Source organism: Leuresthes tenuis, unplaced genomic scaffold, assembly GCF_036924035.1.
Source record: "Leuresthes tenuis unplaced genomic scaffold, fLeuTen1.0.hap1 SCAF_1, whole genome shotgun sequence".
In the NCBI taxonomy this organism is placed as follows: Eukaryota; Metazoa; Chordata; class Actinopteri; order Atheriniformes; family Atherinopsidae; genus Leuresthes; species Leuresthes tenuis.
In genome coordinates, this window is record NW_027325355.1 from 17,602,094 (window position 1) to 17,623,710 (window position 21,617).

Consider the following 21,617-nt stretch of genomic DNA (forward strand, 5'->3'; position numbering starts at 1 on the left):
AATCACAGCAGGTCTTTTTTTTTAATCATTCTAATTAGGAGTTAAGGCAACTTTTTGCTCCCAAAGCAACGTAAACACTGCAGATTTTGGTGTATTGTTTCAGGCTGGAGGTCCAATAAGATCACTTCTTCTCATCTCTACGCCTCCAGATATAATTTATCTTTTTGAAGATCCGTCTCCAATGGATGCACTTGAAGACTTTTATCAGATCCACCCGGCCTTTTGATTTTATGTCCTGCATTATTTATACAAGATGACTCTCACAGAGCGAATGGACAAAGTGTGGGAACCCCGACCCGACTTTCTGCAATAATTAATCACAAGATATCATCTGATCAAGTCACGAGTGTAGACAAAGGCATTTTGCAGAATCCCTGTCTTTTATCTTTTTATTGAACACTCATACTTGAATTTTCAGAACAAAGAGCGAAAACAGCTGTTTCTGGTAGATGTAAATCAGTTCTGCATCTCTGAAGCTGTTTCCCCTCAGGTAACTACTCTGAAGGTATAGTGTGAAAAGCTCTTAGAGGACGCTCCAAGGGGAGAGTTTTTCTAAAGCATAAGAATGCAGCTCAAACTCACTTTATTTATCTGTTTGGATCTGCCATTGCTTTTAGAATACAAAGCTTAAGAAGTTGCAAACACAGAGACAAAAGCAGGTGCTATTAACAGAAAACCGTTTAAAGCTTTTCTGATGTGTAACAAACACTTGAATGTGTGGGTTAATTCGTTCATTTTTTTAACCACGGGCTCAAAGAAAACCTTTTCATGTATTTTGAAATAGAACAATTCGAGAGCTTGATAATGACGACACACGAGTCAATAGTGGGAAAGGAGAAGTTTAAAGAAAATTCAACACTTTTCTGATAGATCCTACAGTCAGCAGACTAATTGGTGACAGGTACGGTTGTCAGGCTTGGCTATACAAGAAGCATCCAGATGGTCATGTGTGTCAAACAGTTTTTTCCAGCCTTGGCCTCCACATACTGAGATTTCACCAGATTCCTCGAATCTTTTCCCAACATTGTGCGCCATAGATTCTGAAAGACCAAAGATTCGTAGGAGCTCCTTTTATACCAAACTCTGACACCCTTACCTGCCACCAACTGATCTACAAGACAGTAGCATCTTTTAGAAAGGCGCTACTTTCTTTTTTTGTGTGTGCGCTTAAATGTTCAATTTCCAGAGGTTTGTCAGTAAAAACACTAAAAGTCATAACTTTTGTACTTGTGTCTGTTGAATAAAGGTTCAAACCCATTAAAAAAAAAAACAAGTTTTAGCTGGATTTTGTCGCACCCTTTGTGGAAATGAGGCTTCTCTAAGTCCCTCAATGTGTGAAGTCGTCCTTCTGTATGACTCAGTTTCCACCGGGCTTTACTGGGCTGAACAACCACATATATTGTCATCTGGGAATTCATTTTAACCTTTGATAAAATAAACCTCTTAAGAAGCAACAAAGAATCCCCAAACCTCGATGCTGCAACAACCGCAGAACTTCAGCTTCAGGGTGACGCTTTCACAAGTCATGTGGCAAGTTCCTCGCAGTGTCCAGTTCAACCATGAGCCCAGGCTTCCTTTGTGGTGTTGTGCAATGGAAACTATGCCTATTTAATAGCCTGGGCTGTTTTTTGTTTTTTTTTGTAGATTTAGAAACGGAGATAATCTCCAGTGATTACTGTGATATTTGGTGCAATTTAAAAAGATGCCAAACAGCACTTCAGGACTGGATGTTGAATTATTGAACTGGCAATAATGGAAGCATCTGTCAGCACAATGTTGCACGAGCAACACAGAAACTGTGAGGCCATCACTTTCCTAACCCGTAATTAACACTGCATTATGATCTCTAATCAGCCTATTACTAAACACGCTGAACCTGTAACTGGAGGAGGGGAGGGGCTAGTAAAGAAACGTGAACTGGGTAATATAGGCAGGCTATGCGTAGGGACCAGCCACACTTAAGGGATCCAGCTGAGTGTCATTATTGACTCTACAGCTAAAGATTAAAATGTCAGGTGCTGTCAAGATTTTGCAGCTTTATTTCAACCCCAAGAAGAAGAAAAAAAGTTTAAAAGAAAAAGGGGGGAGAAAACTCTTTATTGAAGACACAAAGAAAGCTGATGCAGATGCTACGTTACATACACGGTGCACACCAGGTGCGTTCCACTCGGCATCAAACAAAGCAAGAAAACGAAGAAAGGAGCAAGTTTTAAAACACAGTACAAAACGCTAAATTATCTCAGAGCAGTTCATCTCTCCATGGACACAGATGTGAAAGTATATGTCGCCAGCGCTGCCTGATTATTGGTTGAGTTGGCAGAATTCAAGCGCCATCGCTGTCCTCGCTATCGTAGCATCTGTTCCTCTTAATCTGCTCCTCCACTGTCAGGTGTTGGTCGTCCTCCGTCCAAAGAGGGCCCTGGCTGCCCGTGAGATCTGCTGCAGAGCCGCCGCTGCCCTCATCTGTTCCCCTCGCATCCATCCCCAAATCCAAAAGGTCATCCAGCGCCGATACCGGAGGCCTCCCCGCAGCAGACTGACCGAAGATGTCGGATCTGAAATCAGACAGCAGGCCGGAGCCGCTCGAGCTCAGGCCGGCGAAAACATCCTCGAGGAAGCTTGACGTGCTAATCTTTGGCTCTGTGGCGGCGTGTTCGAAAGCCAGCGTTCCCTCGGCCGTCTCTGTGAAAAAACCTGCGTCTGAATGGCAGTCTGTGGCTTCAATGTGTTTGGCACCCGCTGGCACAAAAGCATCATCCCTCTGTGCCAAATGCAGCAATTCGCTTGGCATCCATTTTGGTTCTTTGCAGGGATCAGTTTGAGAGAAATCTGCTGTCTTAGTGGCATTTGTCTCAGAGAGTGGCTGCTTTTTCTCTTCCTCAGCCTCATTAGGCCACAGAACCAGGATGTCTTGGTCAAATAAAGTCTGGTTATTGTTATTATTATTGTTGGAATTTTCGTTCAGCGCCTGTGGCACAGCTGTCTCCTCATCTATTAACGTGACCTTTACTGCCTCCCCATCATTTCCACCATCCATCTCCTCCTGCCTCTCCTTAAATGATGCACTATCCACCTGCCTGTCATGTCCATTTTCTTCCACTTCCTCCACTCTTCCCGCACTTTTGTCTTCATCAGTCTCCCTCACTTTCATACTTTCCCCGTCCCCAGCATCATTCCCTCCCCTCTGCTTCTTCTCTTCCACTCCAAGGTGCACTTCAGAGTCAATTTCAGAAGCCACTTGTGCCACAGCCTCAGAGCCACTGCTGGAGTCTTTATTTTCTTGGGTGGGAGTAACAGCCGCCGGGTCTTCGGCCACAGCTGCGGGGGAGGCCTGAACCTCAGGGGCCGCTGGCGTCTCTTCGAGCTCTTTCCTGCTTTCTGCTGAACAGTCACTCTTTTGCACCTTGTTAGTTTCTTGGGGTCCACTTTGTTCTTCAACCACGGGAGCGCCGCTCTCTTTTAATGAAGGCTGATTTAAGTGGTCTTTTTCCTGAACCGAGTCCTCCTGAGGGGGCCATGGTGGCTTATTAAACTTCAACTCCTCCTCAATAGTGAAGGGTTTCTTTGGAGAATCTACTTGTGGAGGCCACACTAGTGAAATCTTACTCGTGGGCTTTTTGTTCTCGTCCACTGCTTTGCTTCGGTCGTCATCCTGAGCAATGACTGTTCTCTGGGCGGTGGAATATCTGGAATCTGTGACTTTCTTTTCAGGTGATGGCGACGGCGATTTTGTGGCTGAATTCTTATTATTCCAAAGTTCTTTGTGTGGTTTTTGTCCGAATCCCTCGTCGTAATTTCCTTTGGACTTGAACAGCTGCTTGTAGTGTGGCGTGCAGTACATTCGTCCATGGAGAGAGGCGTAGTTGCCGAGGCTAAGTAGAAGAAAAGAGTTTTAAAAAAAGGCAAAGAAAGACATGCAATGGCGATGCTTTTGCTCTGTGAAGGTGCCCCACCTCAGTTTGCCTCTGCAGTGCTCGCAGCGAAAGCAGCTTTTATGGAAGTTTTGTTTGTCTGCTATCAGCAGCTCCATGGGATACACCCTCTTCCGACACACCCTGCACAGTTCGGACTCGGGAATTCGAATTTTCTGCAAAGAAGAAGGAAATTGTTGTCGTCACACTTGTTGAGGTTATTCCTTCCCGGGCGAATTTCCTGGAAAGAACCACGTAATGTGGCCAAACTGTAGAAAAACTCCAGCTGCTCAATGACCGAATTCCAGTTAAGATTCATTTCATTTATTAGCTCTAAGTGTATCGTTTTATTGGAAGGCTTTTCATGGACCTGAAGAGAACGGACTCAAATAAATGACTTTACTCCAATCGTAGTAGATTAGAGGGAAATTATTCTTAAAAAGGATTGTGTTTGTGCAATTAAAATTAGACTTTTTCAGTCTGCGCAACTCTGACTGAAATTGCACTAAACTGACTTTAGACACGCTCAGATAATTAAATCAAATTACTCCTGATTGTATAAATTCAATTGGACCAAAACGGGCCCGGGCGGAGAACTCGTGCTCCGTGGTTCCGGCTGGAAGCACAAGTGTGCCGAGTGTGTTTGGAAGTTAAGAATGAATGGCGTGCGAGTGTGAACGAGGCTATATTTTACAGGTTTAGGACAAACCTTGACAAATCATTCAGTGTTTGTTATGGGTTTCTGACTGAAAGAGTCAGAGGCTCAGTTTAGCTTCCCAATCGTCTCTTAGCTGTAAGAAACCTGTTGTTTGCAGAACTGAGCAAAGGTTCTCGTGTTGTTTTTCATTCAAAGGCTGTGATATTAGCTCCTCCAAAAATAAACACACATTTAGTGGGTGTTCTGAGAAAAATATGGCTTTTGTGAGCATATTCGTCTGAATGATTGCACATATATTTAACATTTCCAACAGAGGAAAGAGTATTTTTAATACCCCCCCCACACACACACACACAAACACATTTTTAGTTCTTTCCAGGAAATTTCCAGATTCCACAAGGACAAAAGTCTCTCGGTTGTGTTAGAGGGAGCGAGAACAAACGGTGAGAGTGCAAACTCCTTCCAGGTGCCTCGGTGAAAAATGGAATTAGATTCACTGTAAAGAGTTGCAACACATTTCCCACAAATGACACGTCTTAACAGGACTAAGAGGGATTTTCATGATTACCGCAGCAGCTCTGGAAATGTAATTACCGCTCTATTTTAGCGCTCACTTTAGAAAGGAAACGTAACAAGGAAAAAATGAATGAAGGCTAATGTTTGCTTCTTGCCAGAGAAGCAGCTCGAGCAGCTCTCGGATGGACAAATCAGCACGGCACACTCAGGAGTGAGAGATATTAGTCCGGTATGCAAACAGCATTGCCAGCATCACACATCGGGGGCACGGATAAACAGAACCGTTTCATCTGTGATTATTTAAAAAGCAATGGGACTGCTTCCCGTCTTTCCACACAATGCAAGCAAACTGCTCACACAGAAAGCAGGTTAAACACACCGTTTAGTATCCTCATGCTGCACAGCTCGGTTTACCCGTCACAAAGGTCTCCTGCTGGCGGGTTACGATCTGGGAGGTCCTCTGCTCCGTGACGCTAAAACCCAGGTTCTGGAGGACGCCTTCGCTTTCGGCCCACGACTGCTGGAAGCTTTTCAGCAGGTCTTCAGTGGAGGCCTCAGGGGCCTCACCGACGGTCGGAACTCTGCCCCGAACCACATCTGCGTAGGACGGAGGGTTACCGCGGACCAGGGAGCTCCCAGAATGCATTTCACTCCTGGTCTCTGTTGTCATGTTTCCGAAGTCGTCGACGCTGTAGAACTGCTCAGTGACCGAAGTCGTTTCAGAGTGGCCGACCGGCTCGGGAAACGCTGACTCAGATTCCCTTCTTTCTATTTGCTCCCTGAGCTCTCGAGCGGCTTGAGAACTATGCTCTCCCGTCTCAAACACGTCCTTTATCGCTTTGACGTTAAACGAGGGGACTTCTTCGCTTCTTGGAGTCTGCGCTTCGGCCTCTGCGTCCTCGGTATCACTCCCCAGCCTCTCGGCTATCACAATGGGCTCTTTTCTGGAGTAGATTTTGGGTTGCGACGACTCAAATCTGTTTACGAGCTTTGATAAATCAACTCTTGGAAGATCCTCTTTCAGAAGGTCTATGGAAACGATTCCAGTGGCTTCCTCGCTGTCAGGTCCCAAACGCTCAGGAATATCGATCGGATCCTTCCGCATGTAAGTCTTGCTGACTTCGGCCTTCTGCGCCTCCTCGAAGAAAGACTTTTTGTCCCTGACCGTCATCATGGAGTCCCCCATCTCGGTGACGTCCTCCAGCCCGCGCTCGCCTCTCTCATCGAGAGTCTCCCTGTCCCCGAACGGGGACGACTGCTCTCTTTCGGCCACGAAAAACTCCGGCACCGGCATGGGAGGTGGCGGGGTCATTCCGCGAGAAAGCTTGGCGTCCTTGAGTTTCACCAGCTTCTCCGAGCGGCTGAGGGTGGGGGACGGGGTGGCCCTGCTGAAGGCAGATGTGGGTGTGAAGGACTTGCGAGGAGGCGGTGGAGGCGTCCAGGGCGGAGGAGAAGGCGTCACTCTGAGCGGCGACTCCACCCTCCTCGACTCAATCGTAATAAAAGTAGGCGACGGCGTGCGGATGCTTGCTAAGGAGGAGGAGACTCTCTGATCAACCACCTCACTTCTCTCCTGATGCACTCTGCTCTCTTGGATTGACCTTTTCTCCTCCATTACTTTCTTTTCAGTTTTGGGGCCGATGTTCACCTTTGACACCTTCACAGTGGCCCCACTGATAACGTTCCTGTCTGGTTTTGGTGGCACCGGCGGCGGCACCTCTTTCTCTTCTTTCCCCACCTCCTTGCCCTCGGCTGTTAGCTTTGTCTCCACCACCGTGAGCTTTGCTTGAATCGTGCTTTTCACATAAGCCAGCATCTCTTTCAGCTTCTTCTTGCTTTGCAGTTTAGCAATTTCACTGAAATTCTTTTTCTCATCCGAGCCCATGGCCCAGTCAGGAACTTCGGTTATCATCATCCTGACAGTGTTGGTGTCTATTCTGCTTGGTGAACCCTCAAGCTCTTTTATTTGGGCAATTAGCTGCTGCATCGTTCTGCATTTCTCTAAATCGGGGATCTCTTCAGGCTGAGCCTCGTCTTTCTGGGCCATTTTCCCTGCATCTTTCACCAACACATCCTTGGATTCGACTTTGGACTTTCCTGCCTTTATCTGCGTTTTATTTGCTGCCTGCAGCTTCATTTGCTGCTGTTGCATCTGAACGGTCTGCTGCCTCTGAAGGTTCTGCTGCACCACATTCTCGGTCACGACGACCTCCTCGTGCCTTTGGATGTGCTCTGCCTTCACGCTCTGCTGACTGTGAGAGACAGACACACGGTTTTGTCCTTGATGCGTTGCTACAGATGTTATCTTCGCCACCTTAGGCATTGAAACCGTAACCAATGGCGACAGGTTTACTTCCACGTCACTTTTTTGCACCTGTTTTCCTTCCTTCACGCGAGCCTCCACCTCGGCCTCTTTCACGGCCGGCCTCACCTGACTTTTCTTCTCTTTCACCTTCACTTCTGTTTTCACGTCAGTTGTTGCTGAAGTCAGCTGCTTGCTCTCCAAACTCACCTTTGATTCAACTCTTTGCGACACATTAGTTTTCTCCTGCGAATGCGTTTCACTTTTCATTGTTTCCTTTTGCCCCAAACCGTCGTGCTTCTCCTCCTTCTTCTCCGCTGGCATTTTAAACGTCTTCACTTTGAAACTTGGAGTTGCCTTTGGAATTTTAGTGGGCTGAGAGGGACTGGTTTTCCCCTCCTGCGTCAGAGGCACATTAATATTCTTGACATCCTCCGTTTTCACCGTGACCGCAGCCTGGGTTTGAAGACTTACATTTTCTCGGACTGCGCTTTGTGTGGTGACAACAGACCTGCTGGATTTCTTAATAATCTGCTGCTGCTCCGTGACTGAAGATGTGACTGCGTTCGAGCTTGACCGCACTTCTTTATCCAAAGCCTCGTGATGAGACTGAGAAACTGAAATAGTCTGATTAACATCAGCTGAGGGAAGGATTTTCTCAGAGGGCTGCGTGCTGGAAATATTCTTTTTATCGAGGGGCGCGTTTGACGACGCAGGGCTTGGCTTTTTATTCATCAGTGAGATTGAGGGCCTGCTTAAGGGGATGTGGGACGGGGTTTTCTTTGCAGCTGAGTCTCGCAGCAACAGTCCCTCTTCACTCTTTGCTTGTGTCACTTCTATGGCCTCTTCTCTCTCAGTGCTTTGTGCTGCAGAGACCTCCTTACTGGTGGCAGAGAATTGGATATTAACTGGTGGTGACGAGGGGGTAGAGACTTTAACCCTCTCCTCTTCCTCCAACTTTTGCAGGCGGAATCTTTCCTCTGCGAGCATGAGAGGGGTTTTAAATTTGCGAGCGTATGGTCTCGGCTTTGGGGCTGGAGCAGCGTCTGGAGGTGGAGGCAGTTTTATGGGAGGGACAAACACTTTCTTTGGTGGCTGGGGCCTTTGCTCGGCTTGAACAACAGGGATGCTCTGCATTTTCGTTGGCAATACTGCTGCTGCTTTAATTTGACTGCTTGTTTCAGTCTGTTGAATTATTTCCCGTTTCACCTCCTGAACTTTAGCCTCCTCTTTCTGGACTGCTGTCTCTTGACTAGGAAGAAGCTGAGGTGGGGGTGGGGGTGGAGGTGGAGGAGGAGTTGGTTGTTTTTTCTGCCATTTGGGTTTAACTTGTAGGGGCTGCTTCTGTGGTTCTGGCTGCTTGGGTACTTTAAATAAAGTCTTCCCGAAAGGCTTCCCGAGTTTTGCCGGAGGAGGCTGAGGTATTGCGTTAAGCTCTTGCTGTGATGGAGGTGGGGGGAGAAAATCTTGTCCGCCTACAGCGGATGGAGGCGGAGGAGGCGGTGGAGGTGGGAAAAAATCTGGCTCAGACTTCAAGCATTCCATGGGAGGTGGAGGCGGGGGAGGTGGGGGCGGCAGGTCGCTGTCCTGCCTCATGATAGAAGGCCGGGATGTGGGTGATGCTGGGCTCTCTGTCACCGGGGATGGTGGTGGAGGGAGGGCGAGCTCAGACTCAGAGGGTGGAGGTGGCGAGCTGGGAGGAGGTGGGAAGTGAATCTCTGGTTTCACCTTTTTAATGGCCCCTTTCCCTCTCATGTCAAGACTCCGGTGATCGCTCTTCAGGTTTTTGAAGTTGTGCTTCTGCGTGAGAGCCTTGCTCTCGGCCTGCTGCTGTGACGTTTGCTCCGCCACGGTTACATTCTGCTTGTGCACCACCGTTTTCTCCGTCACCGTCGTCTGCACCTGCTTGACTGTCTTTGTCTCGCACGTCTGCTTGCTTGAAATATTTGTCTGGGATGTGTTTTGCACCTCTTTCATCACAGTCACGTCGACTGCTTTTGTCTCCGTTTGATCATTATTAGCCTTTTGCTTATTCTTCATCACAACAGGCTTTGGAGCTTGTATTTTCTGTGGGGGTGGCGCTTTGTCTTTCTGTTCTTTTATGCTCTTCTGATGAGAGGCCCCAGCAGGATTGTCTGTTTTGACTACAGCTACAGAGTGGTCCTCTTGGGTTATTACCTGCATTTTCAGCGATTTGCTTTCATGGTGCCTCTGTGTGTGCTTCTGTGACTCACTGCTCTGAGAGAGCTTTTTCACAGTGGGGGCTGGAGCGAGCGCGACACTCTCACTCTTAGCCTCGTCTAAGCATTCATGCTCCACTTGCTTTACAGTTGATGGATTTTTCATGGGCACTTTGGCTTTCTTGGAAGGATGCATACGTTTCTTGTTTGAATACTGTTTTCTTTGCATGAGACTCTTTATTGCCCCCTGAACGTCACCCTTAACAACCTCCTCTTTCTCCACTTGTGCCGTGTCCTGCCCTTCATGTAGAGATTTGATGGAGGTTTTCACATCTCCTTCCGTGCTCCCCCTGCGCTGCATTCTTGGAGAGGTTGTTGGCTCAAGCAAAAGCTGAATGGTACCTCTAACATCCCCTTGTTCACTCACTTGGTGCTGGTAAGTCTTTTTCTCACCCGATGCCTCGTGCAAACTTTGCAAGGCAGTGTGAATGTCTCCTCTGACCACTTCCTCTTTTTCCAGCTCTTTCACAGCTTGCTTTGCCTCCTCCAGGCATTTCAGGGTCCCTTTGATATCACCTGGCACTAAATCTTCGACGCTTGCTTCTGTTTTGGCGCTTGCAGATTTCTCCAGTGATTCCAGGGCCCCCCTGATGTCTCCCCTGATGATTTCGGGCTTTTCCATTTCTTTGGCTTGGTGCTGGGCCTCCACAAGAGACTTCAAAGTCGTGGGAATATCTCCCTTCACCACCTCCTCTTTTTCTATTACCACTTTCTGGTTGATGGCTTGCGTCAGTGAATCCAGGGCTGCGCTAAGATCCCCTTTGACGATATCCTTTTGCTCTAAGTTTTTGAAGGTGACGGTGGGCTCCGTCATGAACACTTTAACGTTGCTGTGCACGTCACCGGGAACTATGTCGTCCTCCGCCACCGTGCGACCGATCTGCTGCTGATTCTTCCGCAGCAGTATCTTGGTCTCTTCGACGTCGCCACCTATGATACGCTCCTTTTGCACCTCTTCCTGAGTTTCATCCGATTCTGTTTGGAGCTGCTTCAGGTAGTCTAAGGCTCCAGACTCGATGCATGTGGAGTAAAAGCTGACGTTGCCCCTTTCAGTATCGCCGACCCTTATCTTTTTAGAGTCCTCCTCTCCTGAGTTGGAGAGAAGACGCTGAAGAGTTTTACTGACATTCCCTTGAACTATATCCTCCTTCTCCAAGCTGGCTCTTTCCCCTTTATTTAAGAGGGAGTAGATAGTCATCCTCACGTCTCCTTTCTCATCTTCTTGAATCAGAATACCCCGCTTGGAGGAGCCTTCTTTCTTGAGCAGGCTGTTCATGGCCTCTTGAATATCTCCACGGACAATCATCTCTTTCTCAACATTGATTCCCCTCTCCTGGTTAAAAAGCTGCTTCACTGTGGTGTTGATGTTCCCCCGCTCCTCCATGTCGATAGTTATGCCCCTTTCAGTGTCCTCCCTGCGGTTCAGGAGGTTCATCATTATGTTGCTCAGGTCTCCCCTAATGATCTCCTCTTTTTGGATTTGTGGAGCCTCCTGGTTCAAGAGTTTATACTTCGCCATGCGCACGTCACCGATTTCATCCGCTTCGATGAGGACACCCTGAGAATCCACCATTTTCTGGCAGTAGAGTTCCTCAAGTGTCTCTTTAACACTTTTACCAATTATCTCGGTCTTTTCCATGCTGCTCTCATTAAATTCATGAAACGGAGTAGTTTCAAATAGCCACGTTGTCGTCTTGACGTCGGCCTGTGGGATTTCTTCCTTTGTCACAACAGGCTCTGCGCCGTCGGCCTCTTTGATACTGTCGAGGGGATTCTTCTCAAAGAGCCACACCGACTGTGTGACATCCCCTTTCATGACTTCCTCTTTTGTCACCCGCTCCATGCCATCATACTCTCCGCCGTCCCCCCGGATCTCGTCGATGGTGCGGGTTTCAAACATCCACGTGGCAGATCTGACGTCGCCTTTTTGGATTTCACTCACGCTCACAGTTCGGATGTACTTTTGACTCATCTCATCCGTCTCAAACATCTGCTTGTTAGTCTTCACATCGCCGCCTTGGATATCGGCAACCGTCTTTGACCTTTCTTTTATTTCTTCTGTGATTTTGTCCAGAGGCTGTGTTTCAAACCTCCACCTGGCAGAGCTGACGTCTCCTTTGTTAATGCCTTCCTCAGTCACAGCTTTAATAACATAGACCTCCTCTGAATCTCGAATTAAATCCAAGGGCTTTGTCTCAAACAGCCATCGGGCCCCCACCACGTCTCCTCTCATGATTTCTTCTTTAGTAACTGTGGTTACTTCATGATAATGGCCCTCCTTATCACAGATGGCGTACAGCGGCTGGGTTTCAAACATCATGGTGTAATTTTTTACATCTCCCCTCTCTGTGTCATGTCGAAAGATGCTGGTGAGTTTTGAGATATCGGTCTCAGCGGACTCTTCTTTTATTTGATCCAGAGTGTACGTCTCGAAAATAAAGCGACCCTTGTCGACGTCACCCCCCCGAACGTCGGTCACGGTGCGAACTTCTTTTGCCTCCTGGCTGTCTTCACAAATGGCATCGATTGGCTGGTTCTCAAACATCCAGGTACAGTTGACCACGTTCCCCCTCTGGATGTCCTCGGCCTGCTGTGTCTTCAGCCTCTGCATCGTTTCCTCCGAGGTGGAGCTCATGATGTCAGTGGAGCGATTCTCAAAGATGTACTTCATCCTGGAAACGTCTCCGGACTGGATATCGATTTCTGTGACCCTCCTGAACGAACCGCTGTCCTCCCCTGTGATGTTTTCCAGGTTCTCGGTTTCAAAGAGGAAGCGAGCCAGCCGCACGTCTTTTCCCTGAACGTCCTCTTGCTGCACAGTGCAGGTTTTCAGAATGGTCTCAGTCTCCGACTCCGAATGGTCGCGTATGTTGTCAAGCGTCTGGGTCTCGAAAAGCCAAGTGCAGGTTTTCACGTCGCCTTTTTGCACCTCCTCTACGTCAGCCACGCTCTTTTCCACCTTTTCGTACAGAACATCCATCGGCTGAGTCTCGAACAGCCACCTACATGTTTTCACATCTCCTCTCTCAATTTCCAGCCTTTCCTTCGCTTTATGTTCCTCGTCCTCCAAATTGCTGAAATATTTTATGCCGTCGAGAGGTTGAGTTTCAAACAGCCACTTGGCTGTTTTAACATCCCCCGACTCGATCTCCTGTTTGGAGATCCCCTTAATGAGCTGGAAATTATTGATGCTCTCATCAAACTCATCAATGGGGCGCGTTTCAAACATCCACCTGCAGCTGCGCACATCTCCCTTCACAATCTCCTCACGCCTCACGGTTCTCACCTCGTGGTAATGGCCAGAGCTGTCTTGTACAGCGTACATCGGGGTGGACTCAAACAGCACTCTGTTGGACTCGACGGATCCGCTTGTGACACCTTCGACTTGGATTTTCTGTGCTCCCTCACATTTGCTTAAATCCATAGTTTCAAACCGTTCTTTATAGTTTGTCACGTCTCCTTTGTCAAGGGCTTCAATATTCACAGTTCTTGTCATCTCCTTCTTCTCCTCCCTTATATTCTCCAGCGGCTGACTTTCAAACACCCACTTTTGATGCCTTACATCCCCCTTCTCTTCTTCAGATGCAGCCATTTTCTTCAGTTTTCCCACTTCAAGCAGCTCTTTCAGATTTTCCATGGGCACCGTTTCGAATAGATGTTTGGCTGATCGAACGTCGCCTCCTACAATCTCCTCAGAGGGCAAAGGCCGAGCATTTGCATTATCCTTTAGCGTATCCATGGGCTGAGTCTCAAAAACAAGACAGTGCTTCCTGACATCAGCTCCATATATTTCTTCCTTTTCCTTTCTGGAGCTCTCCCATTCCTCATCCTTGATGGTGTCCAGTGTCTTTGTCTCAAAAAGCCACCTGCCTTTGTTCACACCACCTTGAACATTGTCCTCCATGGAAATGCCACATATCAGCTTTACATTTGCTGGGTCTTTGTTGATTATATCCAACGGCTGGGTTTCAAACATCCAGCGGGATGTCTTCACGTCTCCTTTCTCAGTCTCCTCCCTGCGGATGGTGGTAATTTCCAGCATCTCTCCCGAATCCCCCCGGATGACACACATGGGCTGCGTCTCAAACATACGGGTGGTCGTCTTCACGTCCCCCTTAATCTCTTCCAGCTCAGACTTCAAGCTCAGGAAGTGACTCTCCTCAATGGTTTCCGTTTTACCCAGGGAGGCCAGATGCTGGGTCTCAAAGAGGTACCTGGCGGTTTTCACGTCTCCGCCGGCGATGTCTTTGGTGACCACAGCATCCGTCTCCAGCTCGTCTTCTTGGTAGATCTTATTCAGGCAGTCGAGAGGCTGCGTTTCAAAAAGCCAAGTGGCGGTGCGGACGTCTCCCCTTGCGAGATCGGCCTGTTTCTGCGTCTGTTCAGTCGTATCAGCAGTCTCTGTCCCCAGTGCATCAATGGGCTGAGTCTCAAACATCCAAGCGGTGTGCCTGACGTCTTTGCCGGCAATGATTTCCTGCTGGGCAATGTTCCTCACCTCACCATCTGGGGAATCATCTTTGATCGCATCCAGCGGCTTGTTTTCAAACATCCAGCGCATTGACTGCACCTCACCTTTCAGGATCTCCTCCCACTCCAGGTATTCCCCGTCAGGGCTCGAGCATTCACTCGAGTCGTTGCCGTCATTTTCAAACATAAAGCACGCCTGCTGGACATCACCCACCATTTCCTTGCTTTCAAACGCTGCCTTTTCCGCCTCGCTGAGCTGACTCATGAAGTCTTCCTCGAGGTTCTTGCGCACCTCTGGATGAATGTGCTTGTAGAGGCGCTTCAGCTCAGCCATGCTCTTGTGTTTAAAGTACTGTTCCTTTTCTACTTTGTACTTATGTTGGGAGGCTGGCTCGTGAGACTGGGGAGACGCATATTCAGGGATGTCCTGTGATACCTGGAGCAGGTTTGAGGGCGGGGGAGGGAAATGCTCTGTGGCCTCGTAAGCCATGGATGAGGCAGATGCTACTGATGAAGCAGCTACCTTCTTTACAGTCGAGGATGATGCGTCATAGCTGGTCATAACAGACGTTTTGGATGACTGGTTCACTGGTGTCCACTGAAACTGGTTGAAATCCACATCAACCTATGGTTTATACGTCGTTTTAGTTTAGGAGAGAAGGACAGTAGAAGGATGATGGAGTGGTTTTTAGGTAACTGAAATAATTTTTTTGTCATCAAAAGCACAGAAAAAGGACAGTTTTGAAGTTCAGATACAACTATTAACCAGTGACGACAAAAAGTGGGAGAGTTTCATGATTTGTGTTGAATATTCAAATTCTTTTTTCCAAATCTAAATGCAAAAGCTTCAAATAAAACCCCCTAATCTGAGGGTAAAATGCACAAATACACACACATCTTGAATCGGACCAAAAAACTATGAATTTTCAGTGATGCACCTTTTTAAAAGTCAGCTACGGACTTAACTGAAATATTCACAGAACTGCAGACAGTAATGCGAGTTTTTTTTTCTTCTGTTTAGTTCTGGGTTTTCCTTTTAACGTGTTGGAAAGAAAAAGTCTGAGTAATGACAAGGCCTTTTATCCAGTCCAATTAATTTCCCATCACGGCGTGCAGAGTTCCTTTTGACGAGTGCATGATGTGGCCTTCTCATGCCGATACCTCACGGAAAAAACAAAGAAACAACAATCATCTGTTGAGATAAACAAGCAGCATTGTTACCTTAATTTCCTTGGCTGGTGCAGCTTCCTCGACGGTTTTTTCATACTGCTGCTTCAAAGCCTGAGTGGAAACCTTTGGTAGGTTCTCTCCTTCGACAAGCATAACTGAATTAGACACAAGAAGAAGACTGCCTCATTAAATCATTCGCGGTTAGGAAGCTCAGGGGAAGGGGAGTGAGAAATAAATCATTTCATTAAAAACCTGAGTAGTTTTCATTTTCTGAAACCATGCAGCAGTGATTGGCCAATTTCCACCATCCAATATTTTACCTTTCCTCACTTTGCCCTGATTAGATTTGCAGCAATGCACTGAAAAGACAATCATCTGCACTCCAACTCGTGTTCTTTCTTTTTTTCTCCCCTTAGAGCTCATCCTTTATTCAGCCCATGGTGGGAACAATCATTAATACACAAGGCGCAGGCAAGGCTGTGATGAAAACGTGCAAATTAAAATACAAAAGGCGCATGAAGAATAACCTGTTTCATTGTAATGGTTCCCATAACTGGCGGCCACGTTGCTGTGCTGGACTCTTTGATCGTGGATCACCTGTGAAAAGACAGCAACAAATCACGAGCGAACCGACACCTGCGCAGCATCAGTCCGAAGTAAATAGCTCGTTATGGGGCTCGTTTCAGGAACTTATGAAATAATAACAAAGACAGCATGAATTGGCGATGCTTCCATACATCTGGTGAGAAATACCTCTTGCCGTGAAAGGGTTGTTGTGGGGGCTATCTCCCTGGCACTGCTTCTCACCGTCACCTCCGTGGAGCTTGACATCTCCTGTCAAACAGAGAAATGTGGACACGCTGAATCCCCCTCACAGTGCCAACACATTCCCAGACATAAACCCCCTCAGCTCGGCTCACAAATGGCTGCACACACAACACGACACTGTTTTATCACCTTATGACTGCGAGCTGTAAGAAACAGCGGGAGGGTAAGTCATTTTTTCATTGTGGAAAAGCTTAATAAAATCCCTTCTGTGGCCGGTAACAAATGTTTTTCCATTACTGCGCCGCTTCCCAGGGAGCTTTGGAGTCTGAATTCTGCCAAAGGAGGATTTTCAGCGTTGAAGAGAATAGCAATAGATTACAAAGACTGCACAAAACTGCATCAGCCATTGCCCTCCACTGAGATTCATGCAAGTTGAAGGAGATGAAAGAGAAATGTGATATTTGAGGTTGTGCGCTTTGCTGTAAACATGAAAGATACATGACTGGCGGTGGTGTTCCGTTCTTCTGAAACCACTGGCAGTAATTAAAATCTATCCTGATGCAAATCTAAACCTGCGCAGAAATAGATAAATAAATACAGCTATTTGCCGTTGCTGGTGTGAAGGAGCACATTGATCGATTTATTTGGACGTTTCCCCTCTCGAAAATGTAAAATTCAACATTCAGCAAGTTTCTCATACGCTTCACGAATCCACTCTGCTTCTCCGCCCGAATGAGCAAATGGGGAAAATGCAAGGAGGGGCATAATTGACCTTACTTCACAAAGATTCAACTCTTGTCCCAGGCTGCCACTAACGCGGTTTGGCATTTTCTTCACACACCGGAAGACAGATTCACTTAGACAACCGAAGTTCAAGGTGTCCCTCTTTGACATGACCCGCTGGAAGGCCTCGGCCTCACGAGCCAAATGTTTTGCAATAAAGCGCTGCTGTAGAATGGGAATCTTTCAGAGGTTTCTTACATCCAGGAAGGACAGAAGTGCCATGTCGTCCAGGTTTTGTTTGATTTAAAGACAAGAAGGAAAACCATCCACTTCATCTGCCATCATCACTGTACAATTTTTCCATAAATCGCATTGCTTATAAGTCTTCATTTAGGGAAAATTTAATAAATACATAAAAGGTGTAAGGTAACAGCAAACGCTATGCTAGGGTTAGCTTAGCAAATACTGCTAACCAGCTGCAAAACATGCTGAACAGCTCCTCAAAAACTCTACAAATTTTGGATAGATTATATGATATTATTCATATTGACGACACCATCTTTGTACAAGTTAAAGGACAGATGTTGTGAGATACTTTTCAGTCATTATGCTAATTAATTAGTCATTATTTCCTAGCCGTAGCTTCATATTTAGCTTCTTGCATTTCACATCATTAAAGACAAAACCAGGTTTGGTGTGTTAAATTGTACAAAACTGAGTCAACATTTAACTTTAAATGTTTGCCGGGTGAGTTAGCCATTAATCTCTAGGCCCATTCATGTAATTTACAATAAATCTGTTCAAAACGGTAATATCACCTGTGTGCTGAAGAAGTAGAACAATCCAGAGAGAACAATCGTTCATAAACTTAAAAGTTAACGTTAGATTTTTGCTGCTCTAAAACTCAAAAGGGGAACAACAAAACAAACATAAATATATGATATATAATGTATCAATTTGCGAGCTTGTTTGGGAACATTTTGTGATATTTTCCCCTCACGTTTGCAGCCTTCATGCTAAGCGAAGCTAACTACCTTCACCTTGCTGACAAACAGGTGGCGTCCGTCTACTAAAATAAAACGCATCACCTTGGCGAGAAGGAAAATAAACTCACCCATTTGAATAAATATGCAAAACTCTAAGATATACATACCCTCATGCTCAAGAGAAGAAGGTGTATGTTAAGATAACAGTCTCACCTGGACTGATCTCTTCTGGACATGGAATTGGGTGACACTGGACTGAGAGGACGAAGAGGTGAACTCCTGGCTCTCAAACTGTCTTTTCACGCTGGCCAGACCACCAGGCAGCGAACAGGCTTCTGACTCATCCATCATCTATCAGCAGGAAACAGATACCATGAATCACCCCGAGAAACCCATCCGTGCACTTATAGGAGATTAAACATTCCACATCTTTCCTGCACCGGATAATGAAACATTAGGGAAAAAAGTAGTTGCATGGTTAATTAATTGTGTAAAAGGAGGGGAAAAACAGGAGGGGAGGAGACTTTATACCTCTCATCAGTATGGAGAATGAAGTCTTTGCCCCGATGAGAATGCACTCTGTTTGATACAATAATCTCCTTTTGGGATTGTCAATTACAATCCTAATAAAAGATTTATATGTGGGCTTTTGCATATAGCTTCAAGGAAACTACAATATATATGAGAATATCAAACTCTTGCTGTAACTGTGTGCATCCGTGTGTGTGTTGATATTCTGCAGAGAGTGTGTGTGTTTGAGACCTGGGCTCATCGCCTTCTCTTTTTCATGCAAATGTGAGGTCCTATGAAATTTGCAATTTACTGCAGGAGTTTGGTCCTGTGGCATTTTACGACAGCGCAGCATGTTATCAATATTTCACTACTTCTTGGCACAAGAGCTTCATTGAGGGCGACTTCTATCCACTTACTGTCCACCTCAGCATGCCTCACACACCAGCCCTGGTCACACAAAGACTCAATGCCCCTGTCGTGCCACTGTTATTTCCCTTACCAAACAGAGGTAAAGCAGCTTCATATCAATGCTGCTATCAGAGGAAAACAGTGATGGTCCATAGTGAAGGGTGTTCCAGAGGGTCAGCTCTCTGTTTTAAAGCACACATTAATTCAGCTCTGCACTACAGAGTCAGTACGTCTCCTTTTCATTCATCTATCAAATCTCTGATCCCTTAATTATTTAGCATTGTGAGAATAATTTAAATCAATGGAGACTAAATGACTAAATTCAACAGTGTTTCCCTGAGAGAGAACACTGAATTGGTTTATTCATCAATTGTAAACGCAAGTAAAACCTTTTTGTTACAGTTGGGGTGTTTTGCATCTTTCTTACTTCTCTTCAGAGTTAGTTAAAAAAAGAAAAAAAAAACGATTAGGACTTTAGTTAGCTTAGCTGAGCATAAAAATAAAGGAGACAGATAAGTCCACCATTAATTACTTTTACAATATTGCTAATAATCAGGAAGAATTTCACAACAGATGTCAGTAGAATGTGTGGTTTGTGTTTTCTTTTTGTGAAGTTGGGAGCAAGTAATCCAGTTTTGCTGTTTTAACCTGAGCCATGTCATTCTGTTATATGATACCTACTGTGTTGTTTTTGTACCAAACCTCATAAAGTAGTTTGGAAGGTGCAGAACAAAGGCTGGTGTTAAATGGAACAAAGCCGAGCTGAGCGCAGAGAATAGATTTTTTGGTGCATTACAGAGTAAACAGCCCATGGATGTATTATATCCCATTTGCTGCACAGCTGAGCTTCCTGACACTTGGAGGAAAATGTTGGAGAAACAGCGTGAGGACGGGTGCCAGCAGTGTGTTGTTGCTGTTTCTCTGGTTTGAGTCACCTGCTGTGCCCCCTCGTGGAATCCTCCGGTAACACACGGGAAAGTATGTGAACAATTACGGCCACGACGGAGCAAGCGGCTTACGTGAACGTGTGATCAAAAAGCAAGAACACTCCTGGCCTCAGTCTGTGAGGAACGATAGAAACTCCTGCATTAGCATCAGCAGAATTTCTGATTTCTCTTTGGTGCTCAGCCTACTGTGTGACAGGGTTATGCACAGTAACTGACATCCGAACACAAATGGTCACTCGGTGAACACATGGGGGGGGGGCAGGTGTGAACACACATACTCTACTTTAGCAGCTGGGACACGTGTTAACATGAATAAGTTACCATGCTTCGGTTGTGCATGTGAGAATGTGAACAGGTTAAGAATTTGAACTGTGTGACACAAATCCAAACTAATATTTCCTCATTAGGTTGATAGAGATGTAATTCTATTCTGTAGATAACATGCAAGTTATTGCAAATTAATGACACTTAGCACTGGCACTGTAGGAAAGCTTACTGCGATATGGTAACCGAGGTACGTGCTGCCGTATCTAAGGACATTGTCACTTGAATGTCGACATGCAGACAACAGCTGCCTAAGGTAGAAAACATAAACCTGTACAGATTCCTTTAGCCTGACCTTGTGAGTAACCACAACAACTAAACCCCCCTCACACACACAGGTTACAAATACACATCCTGCTGTCAGCAGTCAGCATATGAGGCTTGACAGTGAGGATCAACAGAGGATGGGGAGGTTGCAGCACTGCCATCGCTATAATCACTGAAGTGAAGTGCAAGGGAATCATTCAGTGAGTCCTGCTGGAGGCTGCTTTTTCAGTCCCAGTGGTGTTTATCTTAAAGCTAAAAACGCTAACAGCTGTCATCTGCAAGGCTTGGTTTTGATTGACCCAATCATCGAGCGATTCAAGCTGTTTCACCATCAGTGTCGAAGTGCAGTTAGAGCACGACTGCCACGTCTTTCACACTCTGTCCACATATCTGGTTATTTCCCACCATTAGAGCAACCGATACAAGATGGCTGTAAAGGACACGCGAAGCCTTCCATTTGTGTTGTCCAAGTCGGCGCCATGTTAAGTGACCTCACTGCAGCTCCCGTCTCAGAATCCTCATCGAGTCGAAGCGGATTTTAAAAGAACATCTGAATGTCTCAAAGATGGTGGTTTGTGCTGTGGTTGTAGCGTACACTTTAGAAGGCAAGAACAGATATTTTCAGAACTAAGTGAGCTGACTGTGATGGCCTTGGCTGACAGTTGAATTATTGGCTTTATGAAGCACACGCAGGCTCCTCAAAGCCACGAAGGCTTTTTCTGTCCTTGGTGATGAATAATAACTTGAAGACATTCAGAATTTCATATTTTTCATCTTCTTTTCTTCTCCGTCTTCATGTTGGTTAATTCAAAGGAAAATATTTTGTGAAATCCTCCTGGTGATGTCCTGCCTGTGTGTACCCATCTGAATCAGACTCAGACTTGATAAATGAGGGTTTTGTGTGCTACCAAATGTAACATCGTGCATGTCTGTAGCAATGCCTGCCTGTGTGGATCCAGTGCATACATATCCCCGTGAGGCCTGAGAAATGTCACCATTCCCTGGATAACCATGAATAAGTCATGTGATGGGGGGAAAAAACAGAAAAGTATACGTACAGAGTTGAACTGTACAAAAGAGGTGAAGTCATCCCAAAGGATCGTGCAGTAAAAGTAGATGATTTATGGATCAAACCGAAGCTTTGGTGTTTGTTGAAATAAAATGTGTGTTTTTTCATATTCTGCTGTGTTTTTTTTCCTTTTTTTTTACTAAGAGGTAAGAATTATGAGCAGGAACTATACACAATCAGTGCTTCATTTTACAGTACATTAAAGAGAGAAAAATGAGAGATTGTTTTTCTGAATTAAACCAATTTTAGAGGAGAAATGTCTCTTTGATGGAACTGCTAATCTAAAAAAATCTAAAAAAAAATGTAACAATGGGCCGAAATGAACACTGCCGGACTCGAATTACT

General features: G+C 46.0%; 1 protein-coding gene across 4 annotated transcripts in view; it reads right to left on the reverse strand.

The window, feature by feature from the left end:
- Positions 1-3,782: 3,782 nt before the first annotated feature.
- xirp2a (xin actin binding repeat containing 2a) overlaps positions 3,783-21,617 on the reverse strand; it is a 52,494-nt gene continuing 34,659 nt past the window's right edge. For all 4 annotated transcript variants that reach the window (XM_072385701.1, XM_072385621.1, XM_072385783.1 and 1 more), the window contains 7 exons: positions 17,958-18,095; positions 16,021-16,101; positions 15,795-15,864; positions 15,319-15,422; positions 5,500-14,722; positions 3,954-4,087; positions 3,783-3,872 (listed from right to left, as the gene is read on the reverse strand). In XM_072385701.1, coding sequence (XP_072241802.1) covers positions 3,993-4,087; positions 5,500-14,722; positions 15,319-15,422; positions 15,795-15,864; positions 16,021-16,101; positions 17,958-18,095 — 9,711 coding nt within the window. In that variant the 3' untranslated portion in view covers positions 3,783-3,872; positions 3,954-3,992. The remainder of the gene's footprint in view (positions 3,873-3,953; positions 4,088-5,499; positions 14,723-15,318; positions 15,423-15,794; positions 15,865-16,020; positions 16,102-17,957; positions 18,096-21,617) is intronic.